This window comes from Hippoglossus hippoglossus, chromosome 3, assembly GCF_009819705.1.
Source record: "Hippoglossus hippoglossus isolate fHipHip1 chromosome 3, fHipHip1.pri, whole genome shotgun sequence".
Lineage (NCBI taxonomy): Eukaryota > Metazoa > Chordata > Actinopteri > Pleuronectiformes > Pleuronectidae > Hippoglossus > Hippoglossus hippoglossus.
The window spans coordinates 3683322-3706168 of NC_047153.1; the positions used below are offsets into that span (position 1 = coordinate 3683322).

General features: G+C 44.2%; 1 protein-coding gene across 1 annotated transcript in view; it reads left to right on the forward strand.

Moving 5' to 3' along the window:
* Positions 1-2891: 2891 nt before the first annotated feature.
* LOC117758418 (protein kinase C-binding protein NELL1-like) overlaps positions 2892-22847 on the forward strand; it is a 208801-nt gene continuing 188845 nt past the window's right edge. Inside the window, exons 1-2 of the mRNA XM_034580078.1 lie at positions 2892-3041; positions 3543-3665. Coding sequence (XP_034435969.1) covers positions 2993-3041; positions 3543-3665 — 172 coding nt within the window. The 5' untranslated portion in view covers positions 2892-2992. The remainder of the gene's footprint in view (positions 3042-3542; positions 3666-22847) is intronic.

Below are 22847 nucleotides of genomic sequence, written 5' to 3' on the forward strand. Positions count from 1 at the left end.
TCGCACGTTGCTGATGTTGATCCATAGAAATATTTGAGCACATAAGGTCTTATTATTTGAGCTTTTTCTATTATTATCAGGCTGCAGTGTCAGTTAAGTCCAAAACAAGGTGGGTTTGAATATGAGCTCCATCCTAAAGTAGACGCATGATGTCATTTATCTCATCGCCTCTGGATTAAACACGTTTGTTTTCCCTGCTCAGAGAAATGCACAACTCTGTCGTCCCATCTCCGTCGTGCAGCTAAGACCCACGACCACAGCAAATGAACTTCACTGGTGCTGTTGTTGTTGTGCTCGCTTCTGTTTGTGCACAATTGTGCGTCTCGCTTGCCTGTTCCCTGATGAGAGCGGCTCCGCTGGCTGCACCTCTCCCGGTGACCTCGCTGTGTCTGACTGCAGGACAATCGCTGGTATTGTGTTGACAAGCACAGATTGAAAACAGCCGGGCCGCACTGTAATCGCACAATCTGGAGAATGGGACTAAATTATAGAGCGAGTCCTGTTGACATTCGTTTCTCTTCCACTGCCAGTCATGCTTTTCTCCGTCGCTCTCGTGTCTCTTGCTGTTGGTTCACTTTAGGTTTGGTGCATCGCAGAGAAAGAACGTGTCAACAAATGTGTAATCAGCCCGGTAATAGCCGAGCAAGTGCTGATTTGTTGATTTTTAAAACACATCCTCATGGAATGAAAGGTGATTCCTTTCACATGTCGAAAACAAAGTGTTTTTTCATCCCGAGCCTCCAGAGAAGCTTCAATGCTCCTCGTCAAAGTCTTTGAAACCCTAATGGAGAGATGGTGCGATTATTTTTTTCCAAATCATTCCATTTGTTGCTCCCTGTGTTGGTGTTCAACTGAGTCCAGAGACTGTGACGATAATAGCTCATAGTTCCCATATGAAACCATTCAGTTGTTCCCTGAGCCCAGTATCTACACCTGCCACGCTCCCTCTCATTTATCCAGGTTTTTCCTTCAGGTTGGAGAATCTTTCGCTGACTGGATCTCATTGTCAACTCATTATTTTTTCATTGGTTTTGTAATGTCACCAGCCACAGAGGAAAACCCCCCTGGAGGAGCCTCGTTAGCCTTTTCAGCAGGACAACAACAAAGTCAGACACAGAGCGGGAAGCAGGAAGGAAAACGCATTAACAAAGCGAGCGAGAAGAACTTTAGAACTATAATGAATTCATTTAGCTCAGTTTTGACAGAGATGTCCAGACGTCTTTGACCCAATCAGCATCTGACAGCACAAAGATGGAGATGAAGTAGGTTATAGGGAGAATTACCCTGCGCACGGGCTGCTGCATAGGTGTGTGTTTGTGTTTGTGTTGGAAATAACTACAAAACCTGGTGAATATAGTGTTTTTGCGATTCTTCGTCCAGATGATTTACTTGTGGAGCTGATCGGGCAAAGGAGAAAAACTAGCTTTGTCAATAAATACTGTCACGTTTTCCAAGATATCTCCGCAACTTATAGATTCTAGAACTTATATTGATTGGAAGGTTATTCCCTGTCCTGTGATGTCATATAATAAATGAAGAATCACAAAGATGCCAGGAGATGAAGTCACGCAAATATGCATTTTTGATAGCACTAGCTTTTTTTAGCTAGTGTAGAAAAGCAACTTTTGCAACCAATCACACTAGAGACACGTTCTACATCTTTTTTTAGAGGAACCAGTTATCTGACATCATGTGGTAGAACTTACGTCTTGATGATGTCATGATGAACTGGCTTTAATATGATATTAAAAAGTAAGTATAATACTGACGGGTGCATCGCCCCTCTGATGCTTTTCTAAACTAAAAGCATAAAAGGCAGGAGCGCTGTTGCATGAGAAGCTCACCTCCTTTCCACAAAATAAATTTAAATCCGCTTCCCTCCTCTTTCCTCCTCACAGCTCTGCAACCTGTAATTTCAAATAATGTGTTTCCCCCCCCCCCCCCCCCCCCTCAAGACACGTTTGGTCCTGGATCCGGTTGTAAGCTCTGTCGAATGCTGCTATTGTTTACAGTCTAATTTGAGCGGGTGGAACAGTGACCTGCATCCCAGAGCAGACATTACACCTTCCCCCTGTGTAGAACACACCAGCACAGGTGGAGCAGGCGGTGCACATTGTCTAGCTGCCATAATCACTAAGCATACACTGCCATTCTTCCCCCCCCCTCACCAGTGTGTGTTGGTGCAGGAACACAAACCTGACAATGTGCACAAATTAGAGGCAGGCAGGGGAAGGGTATGATTAATGGTTCCCAATAAGGACAGGCGCCAGGGGGAAAGTGGACTGTAGCAGCCGGGCTTATAAATCCCAGGATTGTCTCCGTGGAGGAGGAGGAGGAGGAGGAGGAGGAGGAGGTGCAGGGAGTTTGATTTTTTGGAGCAGAGAGAAGATGCAGGACTCCTGTGATATTATACAAAAGCCCAATAAGTCTCACATTCTGCAGATCTCACAGTTATTTCAAGCTGTTTCCTCTGTCGGCTGCAGTTTTGTTAATTTGCCCCATGACACTGTGAATTCTCTGAATAGTCTCTGCTCCGGGCAGCTGGAGCTTGCTGCCCTTTCATTACACAGAATTCCCACATCCGTCACTTGCACACGTTTTCCTCTGAAAGGCCGTTTTCTCACCTCCAAAAAACTGGAAGTTTGACTGTTCCGAGCAGGGGGGGGAGTGGGGGGGGGGACTTCACACAATCACATCTGAGAACAGCCTCCAAATCATCCCTCTGCGGTCCGGTTTTATTATAATTGTGCAAATAAACGTGGGTGTCAGTGCGTGTTTGATCCACGCACGGCCCGAGCTGACTCATTCAGACAGTAAAAACCGATGTGATGAGGCGGTGAGGGAACCCCCCCCCCTGCTCGCGTGCTTGTGGATCGTTCCTCCACGTCCAGGCGAGGTGAGCGCGGCGCGCAGCGTCAGTCGGACCAGAGGGTTTGTGGATACGCAGCGGAGCGCGCACGGCTGAGGACTGTACACAGCAACTCCAACACAAATGGATATTTACGTGGCTTTGTTATCGCTTTTCTTTTTTACCAAACCAGGTGAGTCGGAGGCGCGCGGCACGCTGCGGGCACGGGGAGGAATTCCACCTCGAATAACGGGAGCTTCTGGAGGTTTTTTTTTTTTTTTTTTTGTACGCTCCTCCTTACGCGCAAGCTTGTCTAGATTTTTATTTTTCTTGGGGTTGTGTCTCTGGACTGCTGCGCGTTTTTCTTTTTTGTTAGCATCTTGCAGTTTGTAGAGTGCACACATGCAAATAAGCAGTAAAGGTGAGAGAGGGATGATGGCACCTTGCACCTTAAGCGTGTGCGCGCAGTCCAGCTCCGGTGCGTGGGGCGCGCAGGTGCTGGCCGCGGCCACAGATCTCATCGGGCAGCTTTACCCTGCGCGTAAATTACAACTGCGTGACTTTCCCCCTCTCAATCAGCCATTTTATTGAGCAGCGGAATGCACATAGTCAAAGTGCCCGTGAGTTGTGCGGGTTTCAGTTTAATCCTCTCAGCTGCGCGTCACCTCCTCTAACCTTCATTTCTCTTCTCCAGCTCTGGGATCGGATCAAGATTACCAGATTGATATCATCCATGAACTTGACCTGGCTAATGCCACCTATGGAATTACCCAAGTGGCGGGGCTCCACAACAGCAGCAAAGCCTTCCTCTTCCGAGGTAACGCACGCACGCACGCACGCTGACAGTGTCCTCCTCATTAGTCGAAGTTCAGAAACGTCTTTGTCCGTTGCATGGCTGCACACAGACACACACACGTACACACACGTACACGCACGCACGCTCTTTGTTCCAGTAGTTGGTGTGAGCGCAGCGCGCCACACCTTTCGGTGCCTCGGTGTCAGGGACGGAACACTCCGGGGAGCCTCCTATCATAATTACTCCACATTTAATTTGTCCCGGGCAGCAGATGCTCTTGCTCTTCGCGGACACACTTGAACGAGCTGTCTCTGTGTGTTGGATTCTTTTTTACCACAACGCTCCACTGTTCCCACTGACATCCACTGTTGTGCCATGTTAAACCGGAGGAGGTGGTGGTGGTGGATGGAGATCAGGTGCGTCACAGCCAGAGGAGCCTGGTGGGCGCACAGCGTGTGGCTTGGATGTTTATTGAGAAAATAAGAAATCACACTTTCCTTAATTACACATATATGTCAAAGCCTCAGGTCCTAACGGGGAAGATAACATGATAAACTGCTGACATGTTGAGGTGGTGGTGTGAGATGTGTTTCCAGCGTCAGGAGATAACTTTGCTTTGCTCTCTCGCTTCCCCTGCACTCTGCTGCAACTTGTTCCTTTCTTCATCTAGTGCCCTCAGCTTTCAGCTCAGAGAGGCTGAGTGGTTAGAGACGAGGGAGAGAGTGGGATACGAAGCACTGAGAGACACCAGAGAGACATCTGGATGACAGTGTGAGAAGAGGGTTGGATTGTTGTGTGTCCTGTTTCCTGTTTGGCTGCGAGTTCAGGAAAAGTGCCAGAAAAACCCTGCAATAGCAACCATGCAGGTTTTAAATTTCATTTTTAATAGATTGACATCCAAAGGAAGCAGGTATGGGTTCATCGATACTGGCCCAGTATGATTCCAGCTCAGTGGAAATACTGAAACTTTACTTTCTGTTGTGGGAATATTCAAATTCAAAGACACTGGCACCAGCAGCTTGAATCCAAAACAGGCAGCGATGGGTGTTGAGACTGATATTAGCATAGTGGAAGTGTGTGTGTGTGTGTGTGTGTGTGTGTGTGTGTGTGTGTGTGTGTGTCGGAGAGCGTGATTGTGCGCGTGCATGTGGTCTTATTTTCTAGAGTGCTTGGCTCGCTGCGCCACTGGCTCTGTATGAATGCAGGCAGGGCAGCTTGGCCAACGCTGCCGAGGTGGAGCCGTCCCAAGATGCAGGGCTGGAGGCCATGGGGGGGGGGGGTGCACGGCCTCACTCCTCACATGCACACACACTCACATGCACACACACACCGACACACACCGAGCTGCTCTCCCCTGCGGTTTCCAGGCTCCCAGGGTGGAGGTGCAGGAGTCAGATAGTGTGGGAACGGCAGCCGATCCAGCAGGCACACCAGGACCCTGTGAGTGTTGTCGAGGACGCCGGTGTCGTGACCCAGTTAACACGTTGCCCACCCAGGCGCCGCTTCCATGGCCCTGTGACCCAGATCGCTCCCTCAGAGCAACTGCAGCCAAAGTTGCAGCAAATAACCAGGTTCTTTTTTTTCTAAAAGTGTTGAAGTTGATGCGGTTAGAGTTGAGGGTAACAAACAGCCCGTGATTAAGTGCCTGGTAGAAGCCTTACTTGAGCCGCTGTGGCTGATTGGGTCAGTGATTATTCAAGATGAGTTATGAAGGCCGTATGCAATCATGTTGTGCTCCGAGGCTCGACAGCATATTTCATCTGTTTGATTGCGTAAATGGTGGGAGAAGCAGATTGTGACACTGGTGAATTGGCCAGTGTTCCAATTAGCGTTTATAACTCCTGGGGAAGGGGGCTCTGCATGGCCGTGTCTTCGTCTGGACGCTGGGACCAGTCTAACCACTGATTTACACTAGAAACCATAGATGTCCTCTGCGAACCAGTTTGGGAAACGTCCGACCTCACGGTGCAAAGAAGGATAAACCACGCTCATAATCCTGCTGTGCTCCGATAGTGAGGAACAAAGCTCCGCTAATTGCTCGGATATTCGCCCGTTTGTTGTAGTTTGTGTTTTTTCTTACGTTGTGGGAAACTCCTGTGATGTGTTGAACACAGTCAATTTGTCCAGATGAGAACCTGACCTAGTTTCTCATCCTACATCGGAAACCCAGATTTGTCAACCTCATTACTCAGTCTCCCCTCCACCGTCCCTGCCCCACCATCCATTCAGAGAACAGACTCTGACTCAATCGCAGGCATATCCATGTCATGTCACAAAGTGGATACTGCAGGTCTTCACTCAGTTTCTGGCATCAGTAGCTATTTATTTTAGAGATGAACTATGAAAAAAGTTTGCACAATGGGGTCCGGACTTCTTCTGGAGTTTGCCCTTCACATATGAAGACCCCCCCGCGGGAGATTCTCCAGTCAGACGTGGTCACAACAGAGCAATACTCTCCCTCAAATTTCATCTTGTTTTCATGTTGACATCTTCGTCTGTCTTCTACGTGTGTAGATATTTATATTCTTTTGTCCGTTTTGCATCCATCACGTGTTAGAAACATCGTGCCCCCTTCGTGATATCCTTCTGCTTTATTCCTTATTTATTCTTTATTATGAACTCACTCACACATTATCCAGAGATTTAACTCGGGGTCCGGCAGGAAACACTCTGAAGAAAGTCCGCAGCAACCGACTCAGACGTTTGCATTGTCACGTACAGCCGCTCTTTATCATTTTCTGGAGATTATCCGGAGTTCAGTGTGCGTCTGAAAGCAGCTCGTGACCTGAGTCTGCACCTGAGTTGGGATTTATCCAGACTAATTCAGTCTGCCGGGGTCGGGCAGGGTCCTCGCCGCCTCGCAGATGGTTTTTGCGTCTGTGTGTGAAATTGTGTAACACCAGAGTGGATCGCAGCAGACCTTTGATCAGCCCTGATAATAAGGTACATCATATTCACCACAGGGGAAAAATTAGCTTTTCTGACCCAGGACTGGAAGCGTGAGGTGAGTTGGGGAGAAAATGACAAGTACTTCTCCTCCTTTCGGCTGCTGCCGTGTCATCATGCTGCTTCATTACCACCAACAAGGAGGTTATATTTAATCGTATCTATCCAGTGATTGTTTGTCTGCTGGTGTGTCATGATCACTGCAGTATAGACATAGGAATATATGGAATATATGAATATTAAGCCGTTGTATTTGAATGGCCTTCTGTTGAAATGACTGTTAAAAGATCTGAACGGCCTCTAATGTATTTTTAAGTGCTGACGTGACATAATCTGTAAAATCTGATTTTGCTTATTGTCACTTGGGCAGAATCACGTCACGATTATCAGTTTCTCGTAGTTTCTTTCATATCTTATAAATACTTGTAGATTTGACCAATTAGAGACAGTTTATCACTTACGGGTTATTTGATTTATTTGAACACTGTTTAGTCGAATAGATTTCCATGCGTCCTGTACTCTTCATTGACTCTCCTGCTCAAAATCATTAACGTTAAATAGTTAAATGTGGACAATAAATGCAGCCTTGATTCTGATATCCCTGAAATCTATACGCACGCCTCTTATCGGCCGTTTAGACCAATTATCCTGAACATATGACAAGTCTGCAGCCGGGTTTTAGGACTGAACCGGTCCTTAATTAACGTTTAATCGACCCGGCTGTCGATTCTAATCTTTTGTTCTTTTCGAATCCCGTTTAAAGCAGAAATCCACACTGAAGCACTTCACCACTGAACAGCTGTGGTACCTGTTGCTCTTCACCTTCACGGGTCCAGGTTGCATATTTGATGATTCCTGACCGAAGCGTTACTTTAAACTATAAAATAAAAAAACAAAAAGCAATTACTCCACATTTTGACAATGTGATTATTTGCTTTTTGCGTGATACTAGTTAAATATAAGTCTACAGTTTACAGCTTAACACATTACATCGAGTTAGTTTAACCGATTAAGATCCAAGACGCTGAATAAAACCACTTTATAAAAACGTTATCATCGTTTGAAACCATCCACCTAAAACCTGAGGCTTCCCTTAAGAGTTGCTTACGTTGCTAGCGAATCACGATGCGGTTCATTAGTCACATGTCTTGAAAATGATATAAAAGTTTTAAGTAAAGAACCATTTGTTGTCTTCACGTTCAGTTTTTGAATTTCCTTTTTTAACCTTTTAGATAAAGCTTCTTTCCCCCGATCCCAAATAGCTCAATCTTCAATTCGAACAAATGTCGTTTCTCATCTTACTCTGTACATGAAGCAGAATAAACAATCAAATTCCAGCTGACAAGTGAAATCATTTCCCCCATACATACTGTAGGGATCCTCTGGTAAATAATGATGCATTTGCACGTGGGTGGGATTCCTCAGTGCACCAGTGGTATGATCTCACTGGAGCTTGATGATGTGTCAGTAGTTTGAGGTTTGCCCAAACTGCCGTAATCTCTTTTGTCATTTCCTCCCTCTCAACATGTAAATCTGTCCCACAGCCAAAAAACAACGAGGAGAAACAAGTTGAAGAGCAGCTTGTATGGAACAGAGCGAGTGGACGGTTACGACCCTCTGTGAGTGAGTCGCCAAATCCCGCTTCACAAGGACTTCTGTTGTGGGACTGATGGACTGAAAGGAAGAAGATGAATTTGCAATTGACTAAATTAAACAAAGGGACTTCTCTGTTGTACAGGATCTGCTAAAAATACTGAAACCTGAATCCAGTCTTTTAGAAATGTGTTTTTTATTCCCGCTTTCTAGCCAATTGGCTCCTGTTCTGAAGCTTTCCTCTCAAAACTACTGTTTAGTTTTGGCCATTGGTTTGTGTGACTTTTAGCAGGATTACGCAAAAACATGACATGGGCCAAGGAAGATTCATAACATTTTTAGATTCTTGAGATTACTCAGAGGATAATTCATGGATCTTGATGAGTAAAATCTGGCTTTAGATCTTTAGGGGACTTGTATCTATGAGTTTGGGCAACTTGATGTGGCTTGATTGAACTTCTTGGTGGCGGCATCCATGTACTGGCCCTTTGTTGCTTTGGTTACAAAAGCAAACACGCACACACGCTTTAGGTTCGGTTATGGTTTGGTTACCTCGGGGCACAAAAACAGCTCGGTTCCGAGGGGAAGGAAGAAAAAGTAATTTGTTAAGATTACAGGATGTTCGTTGTACTGGATACAATAAAGTGCAAAGACCCTAAAGTCGGGGATACAATTGCTTTTTAGCCGCACAACCAGATGCTTCGTCAGCGTAATTGCTTACGTGTAGAATTACTATAATTACTTCTGAGATCACGAATGAAAAAGCGATTGGATGCAGGATACACGAAGCAGCAAAGATGCGTCTGCAGAGTTAAAAGCGCGTACATCTCTGGCCTGAGACCTTAGAACGTCTTTACTTTAACTCTCCTCAGGCGACGCCAGTGATTGTACTACCAAACTCTGGATTTGGGCCAGAAGTGTGAGACTTGAACTTACGGAGCATTTGTGATTTTCCCCTGCCGCCACACAGAGCAGAGTGGCAATAACACCGGTCATCACGGAGGTCTCATCTTTTCTGGAGAAGTTCTCGAGTGGCTGCGGCTGCCTCTTATGTTCGCCCGCTGCAAAACACTTTGTTGTTGTGAGGAAAAATGTGTTTTTGTGAAAGTTGAAATAGGCGAGTTATAAGCAGCGAAATTGGCAACCTGCTAAATTGCTCAATTTTTTGCAATTGCTCGCAAATGAAAAGAAAAATGTAACGCGTCTCAAACAGTGGAGCTACAGTGCAGACATCACTTTATTAACAGCAAAATAAAAACCAGCTGCTGTCTTTACCACCTCGTTCTTCAAAAACCAGAACTACACAGGAAGTGGAAAAACGACCTCGTTGTGACGGGCTGAAGTCGGCCGTCAGAGGAGACTGTAATGAAGAGGGTTTATTTTATTTGGTTTTATTCACAGAGTGAAGAACACTTGTGAAATATAATTTATTGTAATTGTAGCCTGGGTATGATGGAGGGTAAAAAACAGCTTTTAAAGATTTATGTAATTCAGGGTGTCGGCAGCATTTTTAATATAACATTTTATAATCTGAATTTGTTTTGGCAAATTCATCCAAATATCCTGTCGGCCTATTTGGTCTTAAATACATTATTGTAGGTTTTAATTATGTCATAACGTTTATTTAACGCTATAATTCCATCGCAGTGTAACTCCCTGTCCACAATCATGAAGATGCTTTTCAAAACAAACCTTTTCTTCTGTGTTTCACACAAAAACAGAGATCTTTTAACAAACACCCTCGAAGGAGCAGATTTTCAATCACGTCATCTAAAACATTGACGTCACAGTTTAGTTCACACTGTTGATTTGTGTAATGAGCACGTGCCAGAAACAACAACAACAACATAAACACTACATGCTGGTTTCTCTACATTTTATTAGCACAATTGTCCAATTACAAGTTTGCTGCAAAAATTAGCGCCAGTGCATCTCATTACCGACATTCTCAGGTGCCTCAGTCGATATTTCTTGGACCACATTGTTCTTCTCTAGTATTTGACGGATCGTTGCAGTCGACATTATTAAGGGAAAATATCTGTTTTTTAAAAAGGATCTGCAGTTGTGTAGGCAAGGGCCTGAAATTACTTTTTAAAAAGAGAAATATTCGACGACATGAATAGTTTGCAATATCTCCATCGATAGATATTATCAAACTACAGACAAGACCAACAGACGTGATGACCACAGACACTTCAGTCAGAATAGATCTCGGTTGGTTGGACAGATAACGTGATGATTCCAGGGTTATTCTCCACTCACCTTATTCAATATTAGTGAAGTGTAACTACTGAGGTGAACTCTGCTATTCCTTCGTAGCTGTCATACTTGACACAGGTGTTAAATTTCATTAAGATCTTTAAATTTAACTGGTTGAAACCGGCAGAAAACATCATGTTTTGTTGTCAGTCCGAACTTTCAGGGAGAGGAAATCTGAGCAGAGGAAACCTGACATGAAATCCTGCACTTCAGAAAAATAGAGCAGAAACCAGGTTGAGTCAGAGACAGTTTTCAGTATTTTTTCTCAGGGAGCTAACGGAGAGATTGCCTCAGCTCAGAAGTGAAAGCAACAGGTTTCTCCACACCTCTCTTGCTCTGTCAAAAGGGAGAGCGGGGGGGATACGGTAGGAAACATGAAATATGAATGATAGTGTGTCTCCATGAAAAACCTTAAATCACATGACGGCAGAAGAGGAAGCTAGAACTTCATTGATTTCTCTCAACAAAAAAAAAAAGGAAAGAACATAATCACGCAGATAAAACCTCCTCGTATCGATGAATCTGTCTAGACTCCAGAAGCGGTCAGAATTGTAGAAATAATGGTTTGACGTTTTTTGAGCACGGCGATTACTGCTGATTACAATGATCACTGTCTCTGAATACACTGAATGGAAGGGCTCCTAATTATCTGTAATGGTGGATGTGTTCATCATCACACAACTATCAGGGAGTGTGTAGTCACAGCTGTGTGTGTGTGTGTGTGTGTGTGTGTGTGTGTGTGTGTGTGTGTGTGTGTGTGTGTGTGTGTGTGTGTGTGTGTGTGTGTGTGTGTGTGTGTGTGTGTGTGTGTGTGTGTGTGTATAACAGCTTCTATTAAAGGAATGTTATCCCAGTTTAAATGTATTAATTGGCTTTTAAATTCTACCTGTTAACACTTGATCATCAGGTTACCAATTAATAAAGAATCCGTTGCTTCCTCCACTGTCAGCTTGTGTATCTGTGAGCTGGGTTTGTCAAGAACCTATAGACAGTAGACAATAGACAACATTGGCTTGAGTAAACGAGTGGTCTCCTGGTTGTCTAGTAGTTAAGGTGCGTACCACTTAACTGCAATACCACACCGCTCTTTTCCTCACAAAATGAAAGGAGCTGCTGCCATGTGTAAAACAGTAATTGCCGCCTCAGTAGAGTGGACAGCTTATGTTACCCAGGTTCCTATGGCGAGGAACAGGGAACGTATATATCATATATAGAGGAATATTTATGAAACCTGCAGCCACCGTTTATTACAAATCGATGCCAATTGAATTATAAACAGTGGAACCTTTTACTTTCTGCAGCATGAAGAAAAATAGGTATTTCTCAGCAGAGATAGGTGTTGTCTGTTGGTTACGCCTATAGACTGTATATAAAGATGGACGACACTTCCTTTGTACAAACATGAAGCCAAAATGTCCTAGATACGGGGGCCGCCATCTTGCTTTTGATGTAATTTGGGGCCAGAGTTTGTGCAGCAGTGATCGTTGGATGGATCAGCGACATCGAGGTCCCGCCTGTTTACAATCAGTCTCCAGTAAACCCCTAACCCTAATCTGCATGTCTGGGTCACGTCTGGACTGTGAGACATGAGGAGAACTCAGACCTTGGCCCAACTGGGAAATACCCAGTAGACAAATTCATTCCTCTGCTCCTCATCGTTGAATTTAAATACCGTTTTGTACCACATTTCTCTTTAAATCGAGCTTTAACCTCAAATCTAATCTGGTGCTGACAGGTCTCCTCGTCAACCCACAGCCTGTCTATGTAAATCAATACGAGCGCTCTGGCTCACTTTGTTACCAACGGGGATTTAATCCGTTGACTCTGCAGTACAGCGATGGTGTTCGTGGTTTTAATTGATGGCTTTTTACGTCTGTCTCTTCACAGATTGTTTCCTTGACACTTAATCGGAAGAAGAATGCGTTGAACCCAAATGTTTGGCCCTTATGTTTTTTATTTATTTACCCTCGGGGTAACCGAAGGAAGCAAGAAGGTTAACAAGACGGGCCGATAAATCCACGTCTCACCACAGGCTCCTCACTGTATCAGGGCTGTGTGTGTTTCTCCTATCTTAGAGTCCGAATATGTCGATCTGTGATGCGCTCCTAGCGAAATGTGATCATGTTCGTGTCGGTGCGACGTGGCGGGCGTCTGGATCTGTCTGTTTTCTCTCTCTCTCTCTCTCTCTGCATCTGACAAAACATGAAAAAGGAAATGGCAAATTAAAAGGGCTGGATTTAGCTCACGATTGCAGATGCTGCGGTGGTTTTTAGAATGAAATGCAGGTGATGACATATTTTTAGAATTTCTTGATGAACCCAAATAAAGCAGCAGCAGCAGCCCAGTATATTTTGTCGCAGGCTGTTTCTGCACCATTCCTGCAGGTTTGCAGTGAGCAGGCTGGAAACTGGGAGGTTTCAGTGAGGTCTAATTCTCTCCTGCATCCGTGTAGTTGCTATTTATACCTCCCCCCCCCCCCCCCCCCCCCCCCCACACACACACACACACACACACACACCCCTCCCTGACAACACACATAGCAGCAGCTAAGCCAGACTACATCTCTAAACTCCACGGCGCACACTCCCCGCCACAGAATCCAACGGAGGCTATCAAACCTTTCATCTTTTATGTATGAGCTTCCTGGCTGTCCTACTGCTGGAGGAGGCGAGACACTGGTCCCACCTCAAAGGAACCTCGGTGGAATTATTACGTCTGAATTATTCATCGTACATGAGGGCGATATCTTTTAAAGGGACAGTCGTGTCTCTATTGCCCCCCTGCTGTCAAATTAAAGGCCGGGTGGAGGAACGAGGGGCCAGAGTCGAGGGGCTTCAGTCGGATGTGGGAAACGTGATCTCATCTCTTTGCATCTGGTGTTTGAAGGCATTCTGGTTGTTTTGTTTGTAGAGACATTGTACAGCACCTTCTCATCTGAAGCTGTTTTTCACACGTGCACCTTATAGCCTGGACATCTTCGTGAAATTTTTCGCGAAAGGGCTGAATGTGAGAACGCAAATGTCTGCGTCAGTTGCTATGGGCATTTTCCTGCCAGCCCCTTGGTAACGTGGGCGAAAAATATCATTTTAAACTACAGAACACGTAGAAGACGCAGACAAAGATGTCAACTTGAACAAGATTTGAGAGCTTTTGGCGACACAACGCCTCCTGCCGCTTTACCAAGGCTCCGCCCATCACCTGAATGTTTAGGACACTTTTCCTGCACATTTGAATGCGTGTAATTTGGACAAACTTATCAGTTGCGTTCTTGTGAAAAGCAAACATCTGGACCCGATCTTCCACATATAGAAACAGCTCCACTGCCCTGAGTAACGTTTTTTAATACTACCTCTCAGAAATATTTTGTTTTTATACATACCAGTGATGTTTTTATTAATTTTTACTTCTGCTAAATTCACTTCCAGCCATGCATTCCTCCAATCACAGTAAAACATGGTTGTTGAAACTGCAAGTCTGACTCATCCAGCTTGTCCAACTGTGCTTCACACACACACACACACACACACACACACACACACACACACACACACACACACACACACACACACACACACACACACACACACACACACACACACAGTAAATAGTTACAGCTTTAATAATACCACCACATATTGCAGCTCCCCACAGAGCTCACAGCTCAGACGGAGGCTGGATTCCTGCCTCCTTCATCTATTCTTACGACTCAGACTCCAGCCAACTTTGCCTCTCTGTTGATATTTTTGCATCACCCTCAGACTTATTATAAACAATGCAAGTTAAAAAATCGACCGTCTGGAACATTTGTCGCAATGGATGGATCGCCGTGCGCTCAAAAAGCTCCCATCTAAAGGCCGCCTCATTATCACACAGGGAGAGATGTCATCTACGATTGGACGTGCACATCTTTAAATCCTCCGCTGCATGACTGGAAAGCGGCACAGTAACCTCAGTGCGGAGCAATTAAACTCTGTCTATTTAACGCTGCCTCCAACTGCTGGTGGAAAGGAGCAGGAACGAGCCTTCAGCACCTTCCTATCTCCATCAGGCGCCTGATATAATTAGCCCTGCTTTGTCGTGCCCGGAGCCATTGTCTTTGTTTTGATGGTATCGGAGTTGCGCTGTAATTGCATTTACTTTCACTCCGCTGGCTTTATAACCTATAGTAGATTGGAGTTTGTTCTGTTATGACTAATTGCAGCTAAAGATGTTTTTGGTAGCATCTGCACATGATGCAGGAGATGCATCCGACAGCAGCAGCCAAAACTTTATTGAACCAACAAAAAGAAACGACACAGAAGGAAGGTTTTACATTAGCATTTTAGCATCCAGCTAATGTTTGTGACGTCACTTGCAGCTTCACCAATGAATTAAAGCCACATAAATCAACATATCATATCACCTGACCCTAAATAATGCAAATATTTGGTTTTAAATTCATAATTTAAAGCTCACGAGACCATTTTATAAACAGTCGAATTTCTCTTATGATGATCATCTCTGTCCACGTTGAATAAATCACTATGAGCAGATGATTTTCTTTTTCTTTGTCACTCATGCAGATTATCACCTTATTGACATTTGTATATTTCTTACATATTGAGTAGTAAAGCCTGGTTAACTGATTTAAAAAATATATATGTATTATGTATAATATATATAACAGTCGCCAAAGTGTTGAGTTTCTCTATAATTTCACTATAAATCTTGAGGGCTCGACCTTAATATGTTCAGATGTTTTTAAAACCTTTTATTAAATTCTATTCATTTTTTGCCATGGATTTTGTGAAGCACTTTGTAACCTTGTTTAGATAAGTGCTATATAAATAAACTGTATGAATAACAAACTGCCCCATGGCCCCCCCCTGATCCAAGTCTGAACTGGTCAAGGTGAAAGCACGTAACTCACCTCGTGTACTGTAATAACTGGGAGAGAGCGGGAAAGATGGTGATGCTCTGATCCAGATACTGAAGAATGTGGTTGAAAAAATAAGAAGTTCATAATATGATATGAATGCAGGTTCAGTTGGGAGACAGTTCACACAGGTTCTCCGGTTCTCAGTTTCTCAGTTTCTCTCCGCCCTCCACTTCAGAACAAACTAACATTTCCAGTTCTTGCTCCACAATCTCTGGCTCCGGCTCTTTTTCTCTGAAAGAATAATATCCGAGCATGAAAGTAACCAGCGTCTTCTGAGATAACGTCAGCGCTGCAGCCAACAGGCAGCGTTTCTGTCTGATCCACGAGATAAAAGTTTGGATGAGACAACAATAATTTAACATTTTTCATCATTCATTAGTCGGACTGTTTGGTAACAGGGTGAATTAATTATTCAACTATTTTAATTATATTATTTGATTTAAATTTAGGCAGCGACTAAGAAGATAAAGCGCTGAGCTCTATATTTAGTGTATTCTTCAAAGCAGTAGATGAATGAACGTTTTTGATAATATGTGTTTAAAAAGTAAAACAAAAGACAGAGAGAGAAAGTACTGTGGGATTTAGCAGCACTGAGCTCATCTCCTACAATGTGGTCACGGTGTTTCGTGGATTAACTGTCACCCCCCCCTACAAGCCGGTTACTGGGGCAACCCTGACTACACTACACACCATGGCAGCACGTTGCTGGCAGTGACGGTGTCTCTAACGCGAGCTGAAGCCTGTAACGTGCGGCAGCAGCCACGGAGCATATCGCTCTTTAACCGCGTGAACACCTTGCCAGACCGATGTGGCTGATTTTCATGTTGACAGTGGAAAAAAGAAACTTCAACACGCCTCCGGGGGCCCGAGGAGGAAGTTCCGCCGTGTTTCAAACGAGTGGGAGGAGCTCGCCGCTCGCACGTCTCCAAAACATTTCCGTCTGACGGCTGTGGATTTACGAGACGTTAGCTAACATTTACCGCTTGTCAGACCAGTGCAGCATATTTTAAGGCACCGTAGAGCCACAGACTCGGCTTGAATGAATGTTTGTGCATATGTATGTGTTTGGTGGTCGGAGCTGTTTAAAACAAAGAAAGTGATTCTTACCCCTGAAGGGAAATGGCTATAAAACACCACAGTGGACATGATCTCATCTCTGGGGCCGATGTGTCCGACCATGAAACCCAACGCATGATAAAAGATCTTGTGCAGAGTTTGAAGGTTCAGCCTCTGGGGAGTATGAATGTTCTTAGTTTAGGACAATATTATTTAATATATTTAATAATTGGCCCTTTTTTCCCTTTATGACCTTATACATATCGAATGGGGATTTTTATAATGACCTCTGGTGGCTGTGTGTATCTATCTAAGTGTATCTATATCTCAGAAAGTCTTCAGTGAACGAAGAAGCTAACTTAATTTCCAAGGAATGAAATAATTTTTTTTATCTTGTATCCTTTCAATTCATTAGTATGCATCGAACATACTGTGTCTGAACTGAACTGCTGAACCCTGTGGCTTTCCCTCTGGAACACAGTGTATTTGAATTAATGTTGATTTAATTTTATGTTTTATTTTTCCTTAGCGTTTCAGGGTTGAAAGGAAGTGAGAAGGTGTTGCTGACGAGCTGGTAAGTTGGAGAAGATGAGGCGCGATTGTTGTGTCTTTAATGGAAGTTTGGTTGACGAGACCTTTGGGCTACACAAACTGTAGCTTCGTGTCAGAAGTGTTGAAGTTAGAAGAAATCTTGTGGCGCGGTGCATTTTGTTGCCGAGTTCTTCCTCAGCCCCGTCGGCAATGTTTGCAGATGCTGTACTGTACCTTCCTCAGTGTTTATAGCTCCAGCAGGAGGAAGGAGTGAAACGCAAAAGTCTCCAGTGAAGGATCAAAGAGTGGTGGATGTGAAAAATAAGAAATGTGAGCGCTGACTGCATCACAGGGGCGAGCCGTCATTTTGTTTTAGTCAGGGTTAGAGGAAGAGGAGGCATCGCAGAAACAGCCCGAGATGCTGCGGCTCTTCTCGACTACGCGCTTTTCATGTCAGACAGTTTTGTCTCTGAGGCAAGACGGAGAGCTTAAAAGTGAGACGGGCTTTGATGGAAACCACGGAAGCTGCTTCGGTCCTGTTGCTAAATTAATTTGGCTTGCTGTTTGCTCCTTGAGAAGCCTTCACATCAAAAATAATGAATATGTAAGAGAGGAATACGCTCAGCTTTATTTTGGATTTTATACCTAGATCCTGATGGAGGCGAATGGCGCTATTGGGGAGTAAAAAACTACTCAGTAGGACGTTTAGCTCCCCCATCGCTCCCAACAGCTCCCCGATGAAACCACGTTTGAATTCTTGAGACGTTCTTATAAATATCAGTCCCCTAAAGATCAAGATCCATAAATTATTCTCTGAGAAATGAACGGGAATGTTGAAGAAACGTGGAAAAAGAAAGTCCTGGATCCGCTCCCTTCCTTTCCCACACGTCACCCCCTCCACAAGATATCATGGAAATCAGTTGAGTAGTTTTTATTTCACCCTGCAAACAAACAAACAAACAAACAAACAAACAAACAAACAAACCGACTTTGCAGTGATTCCCAAGGTGTCGTCATCAAACCCTTATTACAGAGTAACCGAGGCTGGAAATTCTACAGTTAAAACCATCAGTTTTATTACAAGTAAATATAATTAAAAAGAAAACACAAATAAAATAAAACATGTAGAGCTTGAATTAAGAAAATCAACTTCTCTGCATTGTTTATTCTGTAAAATATAACTTGTCATTTTGGAAATCAGCCCCTGAATTGGTCAGTTTGATTCTTGTGAGATTTACAAGAAACCGAGTTTTCCTCCGTCGTCCTCTTCAGATTCTCGGTTGTCACTGAGACGCCGTTGTTTCAATGAAACGAGAACAAAGAACGGAACTGAAAGCTCCGACGCGTCTCGACGGAAAAGACGTGTTCGCTCTTCTTCTGCTTCGGTGACTGACAGACAGACGGTTCGTCCAATCACCTGCCAAGTGTTTGTTTCAGCGTCTTCCCTTCTCTAAACAGTTTTCAAACCTTCCCACCTTCCCTAACACTTCCGGTTTTTCATCTCCATTGAGGAAATTCACACGTGACACGTCCCAAGTTAAGACACAAGATGAAAAGGGGGAGGACGCTTTGACCTTGGAGACGCCTGAACCCACGAATTCACGTCTTTTTTTGTTCAGTCGGTGACTTAAATGATTTCAGCCGATCGCCTAATTGATAAAACAATTCTTTTAAAGGGCGAATTGAGCAGCTCGGAGTTTTTACAGCTCGTCTCCCCCTGGAAGATTAAACCGGCCTGAACGGAGCCTATAAAGTACGGCGACATCATTTTCCCGTGAACAGGATATACTGAAGTACCTGCCGGCCTCATACCAGCAGTTTATTAACACTAAAGCTTTAACTTTACAATGCCAGATGACTGAGGGCTGCTCGTGTATCACCGTGACAGAACCTCCAGGGAGCAGAAACTGCACCAAACACCCCCCCCCCCACACACCGGTGGGAGGAAGGCCACATAGATTTATCAAGCTCATGTTAACGCTCAGCTCGCATCTCCATGCCTGAGAGAGATAGCGTTTGTCATGAGGACGGGGCGGGAGGGGGGGAGGGGGGGGTAAACATCTGGAGTGCCATTTGTTTTTAATAATTCATCGCTTCTGACTTCATAATCAACCCCGACACAGTCGAAGTCACTAAACTCGGCGGCTTCCTCCCCAAACGGAGCCCCGCGTGAATAATCTGTCAGCGACATGTGTTGAGAGCGCACCCGGAGATATCGCTCGGCACGCAGCCGCTAGTTTGCATTTCCAGTCGTGGGTATTTGATGAGTCGCCTCCCTTCTGCTTCCCTTTGTGTGAGTTGATGTCCCATTTGCTCCGATACGAGAGGGAGGGAGGGAGCCGTTTGTGGTGTTTGAGTCTTTTTTTAATTTTTAGAGAAATATTAGTGTGTTTGTTCACTGGGATGTTTTCAGATACCGACACAGCTGCTGGTGAGGCTGCACGATCCGGAGAACAGGGGATCGTAACATGGCTTTAACTGTTTAAGTTTAACTGTGTTGAATTACAGGGTGGGACAAAGATATTGATGCTGTAAATCGTCGTCCTGACTCATAAGATACGATTATCGATAAATTTGCGCCAAATCTCGATATTTAGTTATTTAGTTTTATATCTATATAGTTTATAGTTTGGGCTTTTGCCAGGTTATGGTTATTTAGCATTGGAATGATGTCACACAAGGACATTGACAAGTTACAGTGTGTTTGTTAAAGACTAAAGAGGCTTTAAAGACTTTATGACTTTATGCACTTGTGTGTGTGTCAAACTTTGTGAAACTGACACCACTGATTAAACACACAAATCCTGCACATGTAGTATTCTTCAGTTCCACAGACATTGTGATGTTTATGATTGTGTTGCAATATATCGATCATTGCCGATGATCCTTATCGCTATCGCAGGCCACATATCTGGGATCATATCATAAAGAGTTACCCTGCGGTTGCCGCCCCGATTACTCCTAATTTTTTACGTACTTATTTGGACCAAACAATTAATCGATTAATGGAGAACATTTTTAAACATATTGATGAATATAATTGTTGGTTGCAGCCCAATTAACCGTAACTCGTCCCTTATCCTGTGAAGACTGATGTTGAAACCTGTCTTTATCCTTTTTTACTTTCTTTTTGCCGCTACACTTTCCTTAACGATATAAAACGCAGGATGAATACGAATATATTTGTCCTATGTGGAGATATGCACCGAACAATATCTTATTCTGGCTTAGTAACAAAACATTACTTGAAAAATACATCTCTGTGTGGAGATAATAAACCACTTCATCCTGTGACTGCAGCAGCTTCCTGACGTCTCTTCACTCCAGTTTGCTGTGGGTGAGCTGCACAGGATTAAAACAGCGCCGAGTAGATGCAGACAAGTTACAGATGATGAATCCTCTCGTCTCACAGCCTCTATATTTAACATGTGGTGAATAATAGTTGCAGGTTGTTTGCTGTGGTTCCTTCTGGACCGTGACGGAGACATTTTCCTTCTTCCAGGAGAGAAGCAAGGCGCCCTTGGTTGACCTTCGGCTACATTATCTCCCCGTGTGTCCTCCTCCCTGTATGTCCTGTCTCGATTGTATCTCCCAGCTCTGCTCTGCATGCTGCCCACGCTGCACCACTTGTTTGCTCCACAGCCCCCCCCCCCGCCCGCCTGCCTCACTTTGCTCTGTCTTTTAAAGGATGAAGAAATGCATGCAGGGGTAAACAATGCAGCTGTGGCTGTCAGCTCCGTGGCTGTGAGGCTATGATTAAGGAGCCTGCCATAAGCATGACTGCGTGATGATGAGGTTATTTGCCGATTTGTTGCTTTATTCAACGTTTAACGACGCGGTGGTTGCGAGCTCTCAGGGGGATGATTTATCACAACTATAAGGGGGACAGCACAGTACTGAGGGACGCTGTTATCCCAGCCTTATCCTGACATCTGATTCTTCAAGCATGCAGAGCAGGGCTAATTGAGATAAATAGCTGCGTAAGCAATCGCTGATGACAGTGAGGAGGAAGTGTGGCGAGCCTGCTGGCTGGTGCTGTCCCACTGTCGGATCCGGTGATCGGCTGTTTGTCAGGCGGGGCGACGCGAGGAGAGTGAGGTAATTAAGCTTGGCTGAGTCGTACAGGGGGGTGGTGGGGGGGTGGGGGGGTGCTTTCTGTTAGAGCTCTCCTGGATCTCAACAGGGGCCCCGGCTCTGCAGCTGCGTGGTCCCTCGGAGTGAGCCAGGCTCCCAGCAGTGGGGCTACCGGAGGCCTGACAGTTACTGATGCGGCTCCTCAAAGCACTCGGCATTCTGCTAAATGAGCTCACATCTCAATTCCACCTATTTCCCCCGTGTGACTCTGTGTTCTATATATATATATATATATATTTATATATATATATATATATATTTATATATATATATATATATATATATATATATATATATCTGGTGTGAGTGGTTTGAAGCACAGGACCGGCTGTGGTGGTAAAACCTGCCCACAGCTGAGGAGGATTGTGTGGAGCTGCCGGGGGGGGGCGGAGCGGATTATGGATACGATCTCAGCCCGAGAAAGTTGTTAACAAAATACATGCACCACACACACACACACACACACACACACACACACACACACACACACACACACACACACACACACACACACTATGGAAAGAGTGCCCACAGGGACTGTATAGTTGAGCAGCATAAATTTAAATTTCTTGATCTTGCAATAAATTTCTGCAAACAGCAGCAAAAGTATAACTGTAATTGCTCATAAAGTTTTACTTTCGATAAAGACAGTTTCAGGTCATGGGATCAAATCGGTTATTGGCCTTGATGGCATCGAAAAATATATATAAACACTTTGTTTTTGAAGCAGGAATCCTAAATCCTCTCAAAAACATGTCTTACCTGAGATTATCTTATTATAATGAGCTGTGTCTGACTATAAATGGGTGTTTCTGTGTTTGTTAGGTTAACCATCTTCTTACCTCTGTTGTTCAACCTGTTAATCGTAATTTAGTTTGTTAACTTAGTGTTTCTGGCCATAGCCTGATTTGTCAGATATATTCAGGGCTCAGGCTTTATTACCTTAAACGCACCTTAACTTTTTTCTGTTTGCATGTTTAAATAACTACACACATTATGTAACCTTAACTAATGGCACTAAGTAGAGCACATTCCTCCACCGAGCTCCAACAGTGTCCTTAGATTCAATCACGCCGCACCAAAGTGCTCTCGCTCAAAGATATTAGTCCCTTAAACGGGCTTTTTATCAAGCTCCAGGAATTTATTCTCTGAGCAAATGTTGCAAACAGCCTGAATCTCCCTGTGAAACAAAGTGATGCCTGGACCTGACCCCGGATCAGCGCCTAAATGTAAAGGAATCGTCCTTCACCCGCATCGTTCCACCAACGTTGGAGTAAATGTGCAATTAAAGACATGTAGATGAAAACATCTCCTCTTCAGGCAGCAGAGGGATCTTGATATATTCTTAATCTCCTCATGTTATGAAGGGAAATCATGAGCACGTCTACTCCATTGAAATTCAATAATCACTTGTTTTTCCCTTGTTTTACTTTAGTTGATTTCGTTTTTATTTAATTCAGCAGCTCAGTATAAGCCTGAGAAATTCAAATTCATTCAAGTCAAGTGTCGTCTTTTGTGGCGTTAATCTCATTTCATACCACATGTACACACACACACACACACACACACACACACACACACACACACACACACACACGTTACAGCTCAGCATCGGGATCAGATCCTTACTGTGCATGTGTTTTAATGTGTTGCTTGAGATGCAACATGCTAATGATAGCGCCCCCTGGAGGCAACCCCTCCCTATATCTGACTTTCCCTCTGGCTGGATTTCACATCAGGGCTTAGCATCGTTGTTCTTCGAGTCA